The 15,189-nt window shown below is 44.1% G+C and overlaps 1 protein-coding gene across 1 annotated transcript; it reads right to left on the minus strand.

The window, feature by feature from the left end:
* Window positions 1-13,800: 13,800 nt before the first annotated feature.
* LOC121991298 lies at window positions 13,801-14,700 on the minus strand. The gene is made up of 2 exons (XM_042545312.1): window positions 14,093-14,700; window positions 13,801-13,996 (listed from the first exon to the last, which is right to left on the minus strand). The coding sequence occupies exons 1-2, from the start codon at window positions 14,698-14,700 to the stop codon at window positions 13,801-13,803; spliced, it is 804 nt and encodes a 267-aa protein (XP_042401246.1).
* Window positions 14,701-15,189: the final 489 nt, after the last annotated feature.

A 15,189-nucleotide genomic window follows, 5' to 3' on the forward strand; every position in this document is an offset into this window, starting at 1 on the left:
GCTTCATCTCTACGTTTCCATTCCACCAGTTGTGGATCTGATGCCTACCTCATCCGAATCTGGTCACGCTGGTTCGATGTAACTGTTAGTGTGAACAAACTAATTTGCTTGCTTGGTATAAACACTTCCAAGCTCATCTGTTGCAATTCTGATTTCAACTGTTTCTGGGTTGTCAATCGCGGCAACGTCGTGGACTTGTGACTCAAGGCGTCTGCCACCACGTTGGTCTTACCCGAATGGTAATTAATGTCATAGTCATAGTCGTTCACTAATTCCAGCCAGCGTCTCTATTTCATGTTCAATTCCTTCTGGGTAAAGAAGTATTTTAGGCTTTTGTGATGAGTGAAAATTTCACAACGTTTACCATAAAGGTAGTTCCTCCATATCTTTAAAGCAAAGATGATTGTTGCTAGTTCTAGGTCATGCATGGGATAGTTTTGCTCGTGCACTTTTAACTGACGTGAAGCATAGGCGATGACCTTCTCATTCTGCATCAGCACAACCCCTAAACCATTCCTGGAGGCATCTGTGAACACCACAAACCGCCCAGTACCACTTGGAAATGCAAGCACCGACGCTGTCATCAATCTTTCTTTCAGCTCCTCAAAACTCCTCTCGCACTTATCTGTCCATTCATATTTTACCCCTTTCTTGGTCAGCGAAGTTAGTGGTAAGGCAATCCACGCAAAGTTCTGTATGAACCTTCAATAATAACCTGCCAACCCTAGAAAGTTTCAGATTTTAGTGGCATTCCTTGGAGTTACCTAGTTCCGGATTGCTTCTACTTTAGCTGGATCCAATTCTATACCTCTTTCCGAGATGATATGCCCCAAGAATGTAATTTGTTCTAACCAGAAGTCATACTTATTGAACTTTGCGTATAAACGTCTATCTTTTAGCGTCTGCAACATTGCATTCAAATGTTGACGGTGCTTTTCACGACTACGGGAGTAGATTAATAAATCATCAATGAAGACAATAACAAATTGGTCCAGGTAAGGCTAGAAAATTCGATTCATCAAGTCCATGAAAGCCACTGGGGCGTTGATAAGCCCAAATAGCATAACTAAAAACTCATAGTGGTCGTATCTAGTTATGAATGCGGTCTTATGGGCATCCTCTTCTTTCACCTTTAATTAATGGTAACCGAACCTCAAATCAATTTTCGAGAATACCGCTGCACCTTATAGTTGGTCAAATAAGCCGTCAATCATGGGTAATGGGTATTTATTTTTAACTATAACTCGATTTAGCTCCCAATAGTCGATGCACAACCACCTTTTCAGGGCATGCTTTAAGGAGAGTGCATGTCTCGAGGAGCGTGCACGCGCTTCCCCGGAGCCCTATATAAAGGGCTCTAAACTTCGACGGAGGTATGCATAATCTCTACTGTAGCTACAGTTACTCTGTCATTTTGCTTCCTCGTTTCTTCAACATCGCCGGTGTTTAACTTGAGCGTCGGAGGGCCATCGCCGGGAAGCCCTTCCCGGCTCGGCACTGACTTTGCTATGGCTGTAGGCTTTATTGACGAGGAGTCCACTAACGGTCAACGGGAGCGCCACGTCCCCAGCATCCATTGCCTCGACTCTTAGACAAGATCAAATTTGGCGCCATGTCCCCAACATCCACGTCGCCGCTCGACGACTGCCTTCACCAATCGTCAAGCGGCGACATTAAACCCCTGTCTTCACCAACCGTCAAGCGACGACGTTAAACCCCTGTCTTCATCAACCGTCGAGCGACGACGTTAAACTCTTGTCTTCACCGAACCGTCGAACAACGACTTTAAACCTGTCTTCACCGAACCGTTGAGTGACAACGTTAAACCCCTATCTTCACTAACCGTCGAGCGGTGACGTTAAATCCCTGACTTCACCGAACCGTCGAGCGGCGACGTTAAACCCTTGTCTTCACCAACCGTCGAGCAGCGACGTTAAACCCCTATCTTCACCAACCGTTGAGCGGTGACATTAAACCCCTGTCTTCACCGAACCGTCAAGCGGCGACATTAAACCCCTGCGTTCACCGAACCGTCGAGCGGCGACATTAAACCCCTGTCTTCACCAATCGTTGAGCAGGATGTTAAATCCCTGTCTTCACCGAACCGTCGAGCGGCGATTTTAAACCCCTGTCTTCACCAACCGTCGAGCGGCGACGTTAAAATCATGTCTTCATCAAATCGTCGAGCGATGACGTTAAACCCCTGTCTCCATCAGCGGTCTAGCGGCGACCCTAAACCCACGACTTCATCAAATCGTCGAATGACGATGATCAAGCGCGAGTCCTCATAAATGGTAGAGCGGAGATCTTAAACCTGAGAGGTAGAACCCGAGCCCGAATATACTATCCGCTTGGGATGATATAGGCAAAAACTTTGCTAATGGCGAAGAGAGCACGACAGAGCGGTGGTTATGCTGACCGGAGGGATTGAAAGCGAGCATACGAGCAAGGAAAAATTTATAGAAAAAAGATCTTTCATTAAGAAGAAGTGGAGCAGTCGAGCGGCTGGCATACAAACATACTTCAAAAAATTTACTGCAAACTCTTTGCCTCACTCAAGAAAATCGAAGACATCATCAGGCATTGAGTCGTTGAGCTGGTTGCGATTGATGGCACTATTAGTCAGGACCTCGGGAAGGTGACCGTTCTCCTTAAGCTGACCGATCGTCCCATCCATAGCCAATTCAAAGGCATGGACGATCTGACGGATGGCCTTGTTGGTAAATGGGTCTGAGCGGAGGTACTCCTGCTTCATCACTATAAATTGGCTCGGCTCTTCTTGTTGGTAGACCATCAGGGCAGAACGGGATGCCTCTAGTGCATCTTCATCATCCTTGAGCTTCTTATTCAGAGACTCCTTTCAAGCCGCTTGGCAGGCCCGCTCGGCAGGCCCGCTCGGCGATCAGATAGTCCTCGACTTCTTTAAGCTTTTGGGTAAGCCGCCGAGCCTCCTAGTTCTTCAATTCCAAGTCGGCGATAGCTCGTTGTTTCCTTATGGAGGCCAGTTCTAGCTTTCTGTTGTAGGTCTTCAACTGTGTCTCGATCTGGCCCAGCGTAATAGCCTGATCGGCCGACTTCTATTGCTCTACCGCGAGGAGTTGTTGGGCCTTCTCCAGATCGGCCTGCAACTGGGCGACCGATGGCCCCTGGGAGGAAGAGGTGTCACCAGAAACCTTGAGCTTCTTCAGCTCCTCCTCCACAAAAGCGAGTCGTTGGCACATGGCCACGCTCTCCACCCAGTACTCTAGATAAAAAGACAAAGGTCAAGCGCCGATCGAAGGTAAAGCGTAAATTGATAACTGAAAAATGTACTCCCGTAGATATTCACACATGGCTGTTGCCGAGCTGCCCGGGAGACATCGTAGCCGCTCGGGCCCTCGCCTCCTACTAAACACCGACGAGCAGCCCGCGGATCAGGTTCTTGTGTTCGAGGATGGTCGGACGGGCACATTGCTCAAGATAGTCCTCCGTCGGAAGGTTGATAGTCACTGTCACCGATCGTCGCCCGCTCGAGTCTGACGAGGAGGAAACCGTCAGACCCGGAGCGACGGTCGATGCCGGATCGATCCTGGACACCAGGGGTCTTCGTAGGGCTCAGGGTGGCGGCAAAAATGAGACTGGAGGAGCGGCAATGGCCTCCAATGGCAGTCAAACCAGAGATGGTGTCCGATCGGACGAAGTGGCTTCCACCGTTGGGACAGCCATAAGTGCCAACCCGCTCGGTGGTACCCATGATCGAGGTGGCGGATCGGGAGGTGTTTTCCGTGCGACGCCTCTTGCGCCTAAGGAGGGGCACTCCATCAGAAGACTCGGAGCCTTCGGTCCAATCAACATGTTGTGTATCAGGGGTTGGAAGCAGATCACCAACCACTTCAGCAACTTCTTCAATGCTTGCTATCTGAATGGCGGTAGGGGTCTCCCCGTTCTCGGCTTACGTGCCTTCATGGGAACCGATCGGTGTTAGGCCAAGGCTCGCCATTTCCTTGGCAGCGGTCGCTTCGATCTCAGCATCCTTCAGCTTCGTCAGGCCGGTCGCGCGCGCTCACATCATGATTTTGACTGCAAAAGGAAAAAAGCAAATCAGTTAGACTCAAAAGAAAAGAGCCAAGAAATTTCATACCTAAGTCACTCGGGAGCCTCGTGCGGATCAGACTTAGCCCAAAGATGTACATAACACCCTCCAATAATAGCTTATGGATGTCGTACTTTTGACCGGCCAGCATGTTCGCTGTATGAAGATAATCCGGTCGGTGCTTGTACTTCTTCAGGTCCGGTTGAGGTGGTAGTCCGACCTGCCATTGGGTCCGGAAGCTTGGCCGTTCAGGAAGTCGCATGAAGAAGAAATACTCCTTCCAGTGTTTATTCGAAGTAGGCATCTTACCAAAAAATACTAGACCGATCCGAGACTGAAAGAGATAGGTCCCCAGCTCGGACTGCTTGGGGTACTAGAAATAATGAAAAACTTGAGGGGTTAAAGGGATGTCGTGCAGTCGGAACATGATGACAATGCCGCATAGCAGACGAAAGGAATTGGGTACTAGTTGGGGGAGAGAAACGCGGAAGTAATTACAAACTTCAAGGATGAAAGGATGGATTGGGAAGCGAAAATCGACCACAAATTGGTCTCTAAACAGACATATTGTGTCGATCGACGGATCATTAGGTCGGTCAGACGAAGAGGCCAAAATGATTTTATGGTCGGGGGATTTCGAAAGCGTTTCGGAGGTTCTCAGCGTCGCCCTCGCCAAACCTAGTCTCCATGGTGGTGTACCAAAGACCAGGAGCGGGGTCGGACGGCCGGAAAGAGCTCACCATCATCGGAAAATGAAAAACAGGAGGTTCGACGGAAGTTTAACGGAACAGTAAGCAGGAAACGCAAAATGAACACTAGGAAAACTGCAAGGAACGAAGAGGGATGCGAGCGATTGGAGAGAGGAAGGAACGAGAGAGCTTACAGGAGAAGAAGAGGTCGCCGCAAACAGGAGCGGAGCGTCGCTAGAGCACCAACGGCACAAGAACTCACCGACGGCCTTCGCAAAAACGCAAGAGGAAGAAACTGACACCACGGCTTTATAAAGCTTGAGCTCGACTGACCGGGGTCGTCCGATCCAAGTCACAGAAGCCGGAGCACAGATCCAGCCGTTGAATTCAAACCGCTAAACGTCATATCCACGTCTGCCACTTCGGACTTGCGATGAAGGCAGCGGTGACACATGACACACACCTACAGGGCAGTTTTTAATGAACGCCATTAACATACGTGGGCACGTGCTCGACTTTAATGGAGATGATTTGCACGAATTCCGAAGGGATTCAAATGATGTCAGTAGTGACCGCTCTCGACCAAGGATAGAAACAGTAAATTTCTCCATGTGCGAGTGGCGAAGTATCAATCAACCTCAAGGAGCAACCTCAGGGCTGTCCGACATCCTCGGGCAGACCGGTCGGGGTCCAACCAGTATCACGGTCGATCGGCCAACCGATCTCTAGACTAGCTCGTCCAGTCAATCGGACTTGCAATCTCCTTCGACTAGACTTGAGGGGGAAGCATGTGATCCAGTGATAAGGAGGGGCCCTGGTCAGCAGGGTGGTCAATGACATGATGGAGGTCAAAGTCAAGCTAGTCAGCGCCCCGATATTATTGTCCGATCGGGCAACCCCCTTTTCCGACCGGGAGGAAGAATCGCCGAACCTACTTGAAGCAGATGTTAGCACAGCTCGACCATGTACCGAGCTTCCGGTGCTCAAACAAACAAGGTATGTGCCGGGCGGCCAGCCAGCTCAGACTCATATCGGCAAAACGTTGATGACTAAGCAGACTACATTCAGACACAGCTCCGACCTACATAACATGGAGCCAGGAAAATGGGATGTTGGCCGAGCTGCCATTCCGCTCGGCCTAAGGACAAGACCCGTCGAACGGCCAAGGGCTGGCCGAGCGGCCATCTCGCTCGACCCACTAATAGACAAAAGGAGAATCAGCCGATATCCTCATAGAAACTCGCGCCACCGACAGACAGCATGGACAAACAGAAGATCGTACGGCGGAAGCTTCCACTGTCCTATCAAAGATATGCTCGAGTCGTTAAGGTATGGTGTCAGGGACATTTTTCTGACACGTCTTTTCAGGATATGCTTTGAGGAGTGTGCACGCCTCGAGGAGCGTGCGCGCGCTTCCCCGGAGCCCTACATAAAGGGCTCCAAGCTTTGACGGAGGTATGCATAATCTCTACTGTAGCTATAGTTACTCTGTCATTTTGCTTTCTTGTTTCTTCTACATCGCCGGTGTTTGACATGAGCGTCGGAAGGCCATCGCTGAGGAACCTCTCCCTAGCTCAGCACTGACATTGTTGTGGATGCAGGCTTCATTGACGAGGAGTCCACCAACGGTCAACGGGAGCGTCACGTCCCCAGCATCCATTGCCTCGACTCTCAGACAGGATCAATAAGCGTAACATGTTGAGTGTATAAGATGAACATTAGGTAGCATAACACGAAAATAGCTCATCTGTATTAAGATTTAGGCAACAACAGGTAAGAACATTCTTTCACTTAAAAGAAATCTAAACAATAACATAAAGAACATTCTTTCTTTTAAAAGAAATCTAAACCATAATACACTTACTAGGAATAAATATGTTATATATGTGGTGACCATCATTTGAGCCCATTCTTTTGATCTGTATTCATGAACCGTCATGAGGTATCTCTTAGGAGAACCTAAGTCAATTATCCATAGTCAATCTACATGTCCCTAACATTCAGGTTTGGAAAGGCCTTCCCTGGAGCTCATCCCAAGCACCAATCCCGTAAAGTCACCACTCATGCCCATGTGCATCCAAATAACCATGTGAGGAAAGGAACACAACTTAACCATATTTAACACACTAATATACATGCACAATTCACGTATCGATGTAAAGGATCTACACAGTATTTCAACGGTGCATATCTAATCTAAGTATCACAGAGAAGCAGGGAAACATTAGCCATTACAACCACCAAAAATTGTCATGCTAGTGAATCTACCTCAGTATTAAACCAACAGGGAGATAATTAAACAACACAATAACTAGAATTTAAATGCACCGTTATTCTTGCCCGCCAACACACTAACCAGAATTTAAATGTACTGTTATTCCAACCCACCGCATCAGCAAATTATGACATATTTAACTGCTTGTGAATAGACTTAATTTTGCATACACATTTGATCTTTAGGCTTGTTCTAGCTTCTCAATCCTATTATATAGGGAAACGTGAGGAGGATGCAAACTACAAATATATAAATTGGCTATTGCTTGACAGCAAATGCTTTTGGGTTAGGACGACTCAAACAATTTTTTTTTTGAAGTAATTCATGCATTATCAGTAAGCTATTACTCATTTGTTTAATTGCAACAAAATTAGAGGAACATAAATTAAAGGAAAAGGTTAAAGAAAATCAAGAACCTTTTGAATGTCAAAAATAACATTTCTATTCAATACGTTATTTCCATTTGGTCTATCACTTCAAATACTGCAAACAGTTGAAAAAACATAAATTTCTGAAACCAAGAAAGAAAATGACAAGCAAAGATGTTTCCCACAATGCAAAACAAAGAAGCATACCTCTGTTAACTCACCTCCTAGTGCATTCAACAAAATAAAACAAAAATCAAAATGAAGTACCATGAGATCGCCGAGAAACCAAAACATTTCCTCAAATTCAAAGTAGAAAACGAACAGGATTTAGCACCAAAATAGGGACAACAATCGAAGATCTTGCTAGCCAGTCAAGAGGGAACCCTCATCCACACCTACAAGGGGAAGATACTTGCCTCTCTCTTTCCTTGGCGTCGCTGTCGGTGCATAGAAGGAAGCACCGGCTGGCTTCGGTCAACCCCTAACTTAACTTAATTAGGTGCTCAAATAGATTTCTATTGGCTTAACAGGTCTATCCACTTAAAACATGTCATACGAATTCGTTTATAATTCCAAAGAATTCTTTAAAAGTTTTAAAAAATTTATGAGTTAATTTCCTACTTAACATTTTTTTAATTTATTTGTTTTTTTATTTATTATTACTATTATTTTAGCCTAGCTCGGGAGACCTTACATCTTCTCTCTATATCCATGTATTGAGTTGTAGTTTGCTTCTTTCTTCGTCTTTGGATTGTAATCCCCTGTAATGGAGTAGATTCTCCAAATCTAGGATGTAGAAAGTAGTTATAATATGATGTATGTGTAGTATCGATGCGTGCTAGAGGGGATGAATAGCACTCGTGGCTTTTTCACTTGTTTCATAAAATACAAAATAATACACCGGAAAATAGAAAGAAACAAAAGAACACGCGCTAACACTTTTGGCTACTTGGTTTGGAGCTTGTGATGACTCCTACTCCAAGGTCCACGTTCGTTGATCGCTTTCATTGGGCAATCACTATCAAGTCGAATAAGTTACAAAAGCGAAGATATAATTGAGTACAAGTAACTTTGCAATTTAAACAATACCAACGACTTTCAGATACTGATCTTGAATGTAGTCGTCATCGAAGCAGAGTTCGGGCGTCATAGTGGTTCTCGGAGCAGCGTACGGAAGTAAATGATTGTCAAAATTCGTTATCTGTATTTTTCTGTCTGAAGTACTGGTCGAGGCCCCCTTTTTATAGCCAAGCTAGACTTGATCTAGATCACTGATCTTGGGATCAGGTTTGACTCAACGCTGATCAGTCGACCGATTCAGGTGTTCGGTCGACCAAACCTTTTGAACCTGCCCAGTTTCTTGTCCAGATTTTGCCACTTCGGATGAGCCTTCATTCGGTCGACTGATCCCGCTGTTCGATCGACTGATCCCGCTTTCCTCACAGGCTTATTTGGTTCGATCAACCCAATCTGATCGAGTCAACGTCTATCCGTCGTTCAGTTGACTGAACCCGAGGTTCGGTCAACCGATCCCTTGGTCGAACCCGATCAACTCGTTGGAAATCTGATCTGTTTGCTTGGAGGTTCGATCAACGGATCCGGATGTTCAGTCAACCAAACAAGGCATAATTTGACCTTGCAAAAATGTTAGTCGTCTTGCAAAACAGAGTTAGAATAATAGTAGATAATATGAAATTTAACTTTTGACAGTCTCCGGACTGTCCTGTTCTGACTTTTGGATTTCCCGGAAACCCTAAGTTGAACTGACACCTATTGTTCCCTCTTCAGGGAATACGTACTCACCTACTCCTCTCAGGAGAATTTACTTTTTGCCAGATCGGTCCTCCGGAGCATCTGGACTTTTGCTTAGAGTCCGAGACTCTAGGACTTTTTGTTGAATGCCTGCTCCACGACCCGTCCAGGCTTCTACCTTGTCTGCGACCGCCAGGATTTTCACCTAGAGTGCCCGACTCTAGGATTTCACCAAAAGTGCTCAACCCACCAAGACTTCACTCAATCCGTGGGATCAGGACTTTGTGTCTAACCGCAGCTAAGGCTTTCTTTTATCTAAGGTTACCTCCCCCTAAGACCTAGGTTTACATCCCCCAAGGGTTTTTCACCTGCCTAGAATCCACTAGGACTTTTACCTAATAATACTTAGGACTTTCCTACAAGCTCAATCACACTTGTTAGACAACAAGTAACCTTAACTTTGGACCCTTTGCCATAATCAAAACTTAAGTTCGATCATCTGGTGCTCCCTGCACCAACAGTATGAACTTGTATTTGGATATTTTCCTATGCAATAATGTGTTTACCACTTGTTCTATGTGTTATAAGCATTTTATTTGTTTGACAAAATGTGTGAATGGTATAAATATGTATGTTGGTTAAACCTAGGAAAACGTACCGGTTCCACTGTACAAAATTTTTTTTACAAGTGTCGAACCTTTCCTTAAATAACCTATTGTGTTCTTTAGAAGTTAAATAAGGAATCGCAGACGGAACTTAACATCATTGATTCCAAATTTAACTTATCTGTTCTTAATGGTTTAGATTTGAATCACAAGCAGAACTTAACACTATTGATTCAAATCTACCTAGGTTATTAATTCCATAAATATTAATTTCCAAAATTGGCTTCCAGGACTGCATGGCGAGGTACATGGCCTTCTTGGATATGGAGCAACCACCACTGCCTAGGCAATGCCTTTTAAGGAAAGTTAATATTTATTTCCTTAAATAACTCTAGGTTAACCAAAAGGAACAATCGAATCACAAATTCGAAAAAGAAGAAAACACAAAATTGAAAAATAAATTTGATAAACTAGATCTAATTGCCTCTTGTATTTAGAATTCATACAAAGAAAAATAACTAGTATGATGCGGAAGAAAAATACTAGTTATACCTTCTCTTTGTAAGCTAATGACCTCGAGATCTTCTGCCGTATTCCTCGCCTCGCCTTGGACGTCGTGTGGGCGACGATCCTCCAAGATGAACACCACCCAAAAGCTTCCTCCTTCTTCTTCTAAAATCCGGCCACCACCACCACCAAGGAGAAGAGAGCAAGGGAGAGGAAGAAGGGAGAGGGCCGGCCACACCAAGAGATCACCCAAGCAAAAGAATAAGAGTTGTGTCTCATGAAGCCCCCTCACCCCTTCTTTATATTACTTGCCCAAGGCAAATAAGGAAAAACCTTTTACAAAAAATAAAATCATCCAAGAGTTTTTCCTTTTCCCTTTTTATTTTTCCTTTTCTTTCCTCTTGATTGAATCAATCATCAATCAATGGTTGAGATCAATCCTATTTGGTTTAGGATTGAATTTGGTTTAATCCTATTGGTCGACCCTTGCTTGGGCACCAAGCAAGGTGGCCGGCCACAATTAAAAGGAAAGGAAAAATAATTTTTAAAAATTTTACAAGAAGAAATCCTCTTATAAAATTTACAAGCTCTCTTTCCTAAAGTATGAGTTAAAAAAGGAAAGTTTCTAAAAATTAAAACCATGTTTTAAAATTTAAAAACTCTCTTATAAAATTTTATTTTTTTAACATGGTGATAGAAAATTTAAATTTTAAAACTTCTTTTCCTTTTTTTTCTTAAACCATAAGGATGGTTAAAAAAGGAAAGTTTTAAAATCTTTTAAACTCTCTATTTAAACATGTGGTCTAATTCAAATAAGGAAAGTTTTAAAAATTAAAATCTCTCTTTTAAAACTTATAGTTTTCTACAAAGAGAAGATTTTAAAAATTCAAAACAACCCTCCCTTTTTGAATTATTATGGCCGGTCCCTACAAGCTTGGTCACCAAGCTATAGGGTCGACCCCTTCAAGAGGATGTGGCCGGCCATTGCTTGGTCACCAAGCAATGGTCCGGCCCCCTTCTTGGACACCAAGAAGAGCCTTACATTTGGATGGACTTAAGGCTATAATGAGGCTACGACAGGGACCTAGAGGAGAAATTGGTTTTGGCCTTCCGATGAGCTTGAGTATCCCGTGTTCGCCCCAAACACACAACTCAAGTTCATCGATAATAACTCATTCCACTAGAGAGTTATTTCCGCACTACCGCACCAATCCCAAATTACATTATGGGCTCCTTCTTATCATGAGTGTGTTAGTCTCCCTGTGTTTAAGATTATGAATGTCCACTAATTAAGTAAGTTACTGACAACTCACTTAATTAATATCTAGCTCCAAGAGTAGTACCACTCAACATTATTGTCATGTCGGACTAGGTCCACCTGCAGGGTTTAACATGACAATCCTTATGAGCTCCTCTTGGGGACATTCTCAACCTAAATAACTAGGACACAGATTCCTTCTATAATTAACAACACACACTATAAGTAATATCATTTTCTAACTTATCGGGCATATTAATTTATCGAGCTAAACCTCACCCTTTGATAAATCAAAGAAATAAATATTAAATATATGTGCTTGTTATTATATTAGGATTAAGAGCACACACTTCCATAATAACTAAGGTTTAGTTCTTTTACTAAGTCAGTACAAAAGAACATACCTAAATGATCCTACTCAATACACTTAAAGTGTATTAGTGTAATTTATTAGTCAAGATAAACTAATACTTAATTACACTACGACTATACTGATAGTTTGTTCCTTTCTATCTTAGTCGCGAGCAACTGTTTATAATTTATAGAGAACCGACAACATGATCTTCTGAGTATGACACCACATTCCATGTTGTCTACTATATAAATTAATTGAACAATTACATTTAATAAATAAATGCAAATATTGACCAATGTAATTCTTTTATTTTAACAAATAAATGTTTACAAAAGCTAGGCTTTTAGTATACACTCCAACAATGTAGACGTGAGAGATTTGTCTCTATGTTAAGGTTAATATTAGACTGGATGATCGGGGGATCCTTAGTAATAGAGGATACACATTCGACCAAACATATTATACCCTTAGTGACAGAGGACATCGATACTTATGCACTTTTTAGAGTCAAAAGATCTTAACATAGGGACTAATCTGTAGAGGGTTGGTCACAATGTAGAGGAGATATCGTGAATTGTAAGATTATGGGACATAGTGATAGGGGGTATCCCTTACTTTCCATAGTATTCCCTTAAAACAGAGATTAATGTTCTATTAGGGGTTTTAATTAGAGTTTTAGGAGTTTTTTCCAAATTAATATTAGGAAGTGATTGTGTAATCTAGGAACGTATGACCAAGGGGTCCTAGTGATAGGGATTCTCTCTTAACCGGACTTCCTAAATTTCCTCTTTACTTAATGACGTTTGAACTTGGGTAGACTTTCTGGTGTAATCTATGTGGGGGTTATGATAGGCTTTAGTTAGAATCTCTATACGAGTGTAAGCATGGAGTTAGGTAGATGAACAATACATAGGAACATTAACTAGTATCGTAATGAAATTGAAATCCTAACATCTATTATCCATCCCCTTCCAAAATCATCTCTTATTCCATCTCTCTCTCATTCTCCTTAATCTTTCTCTTACACCAACCTTCCGTTTGTCTAGGGAATTCGTTGTACAAAATCAACTAGTGCTTAATCAACAATTCCTATGGGTTCGACAATCTTTTATATTATTGACGACGTAGTCATGCACTTGTGGTTCGTAACACTTGGTTAGATACTAGGGAGCCTAGGACTTGGCGTGAGAGCATACTTACTGATAACCCGGCTAGATGCACTGGAGTCTGGGACTTGGTACGAGAGCATGCTCACTTATAATCAAGCAAGATGTTCGGGAGTACATGGGACGTGGGGCAAGAGCATGTTCACTTATAACCCGTCCGAATGCATGGGAGTCTGGTGCTTGCCACGCTCAGACGGAAGAGATAAATCACGAGTGACTACTAGTTATTAGTACAGTAGATAAGACATGGAGGAAGACATGCTCACACGCGCTACTCCCATGATCAAATATGATAATGCCCTATATTTTAATCATCGTACCGCCCATAGGGACGATCTCCTTCACCCTCCCGATACTGAAGGCTGTGTGAAATTTGATCATCTACCGAGAAAAGGGTTGCTGACATATCCTCAGTTGTCAAGAGGTGATCAGTGGAGCATTAAGGGTGCTCCTTTTACATGTGTCCCGTGCATTATATCTCCAGACCTTTTGATAAGCTCTTGTCATTGATTGTATCAACGTTCATCAACATTAATTCAAAGCCAACATTCAGCTAACTTAAAGATGGATCGTATAAAATTAAAAGTAGTCGTCATGAATTTGGATGCTCGATTAAAAATGTGTGGATCTGTGTGTCACATGTTGATCATTTCAAATTTACCAATTTGCAAGCTTCACTACTTCGCCATGCATGCACGCATCGTTCGTCCATATATATTGTGTATATATATGCTCGATCGATCGATCGATCGATCATGGAACCGGATGCCGAGGGATGTACATTCTGGCCCATAGATGCTTGCCTTTGATCAACAACTTGGCCGTCTGTTGCCCGTTCAAAACCATCGCGATCATCGAAGCGCTCCGGAACACCAACCGCCCGTACATCGGCAGCTGCCCTGCCTGCGCTTTTTCGATCATCACCGTCTCCAGGCACGGCCCGTAGTTCCTGCGTGCGCATATCGATCGCAAATTAACGTACAAATTGTATATACTTACGCAATTTGAAATCGACACGAGAAGAATTAATTAAATTAATGCTTACGCGCTGAAGAATTCGACAATGTCCTCTCTGGAGATCGGGTGCCCCCTCGAGAACGTGATGAACATGGACCTCTGGTCCTCTGCTGTTTGGTTGGCCTGATCCGGCGACCAAGGCTTGGCCATCGGGTTCAGCGGCGGCGCCGGGGACGACGGCGCACCTTGCACCGCGCTCGCGCCGCCGCCGCCGCCGCCGACGTCGTCGAGTATGACCTGACAAACGTTGTGGAAGAAATGATGGATGCCCTTCACGGCGTGCTGGCGGTGGTAGTCGAAGAATCGCAGGTCCATCTCCTCGGGGGCCATGAGCGAGGCCGTGAGCGGGATCCCATCGTCGCCATCCCCACCCCTCCCTCCGTCGCCGACGAGGAGGCGGCCGAGGCAGGCCTCGGCCTCCGCGACGAAGCCGAGCACGACGTTGGCGTCGTGCACGGAGGAGACCCGGCTGATGAAGTCGTGGTGCCCGATCGACTCGAACCAGAGCCACAGCGCCATGACCAGCTTCATTCGCTCCCTGTCCTGCCGGAGTTGCTGCACCAGACGGCCGTAGAAGTCCCTCTCTACCTTGTGGAAGAGCTTGAGGCCGAAGGGGCACAGATTTGATCCGGCCATGGCACTGAAGCGAGAAGAAGAATGTTAACCTTTGAATAATTATATGTAGCCAAGAATTAAGGAGGGGGTGACGTGGCAGATTAGGTCTGAGTGGCCATTTGGTGCATGGCGAGCAGTGGAATTAAATTTAACATGGACAAATTACAGTGCGCAGCACAGGGGAAGAGAAGAAATGTCAATGTGCATGGGGGAGCATTTAAGTGGAAGGTAAAGTAGGAAGTTTATAAAAAGGATGCTAAGGCAAGTGTTTAAACTTTGTCTTACTTCTTTCCTTAAATTTCCTTAAATATGTGGTAGGTCGGAATAAATAATTTTTCTTTTTTAAAAAAAGTCATTATTTTATTTGAATGGCGAAGTTGACATAGATATATATACATGTTTACGATTATTGTGTTCCAACGGTCAAGTTTAAATCAATCAGATTGTGCGGCCGCATGAGATGGCTTAATCTTAATTTATGTGATTTTCACCTCAAACATCTTTCATTTT

This window comes from Zingiber officinale, chromosome 6B (assembly GCF_018446385.1).
Source record: "Zingiber officinale cultivar Zhangliang chromosome 6B, Zo_v1.1, whole genome shotgun sequence".
In the NCBI taxonomy this organism is placed as follows: Eukaryota; Viridiplantae; Streptophyta; class Magnoliopsida; order Zingiberales; family Zingiberaceae; genus Zingiber; species Zingiber officinale.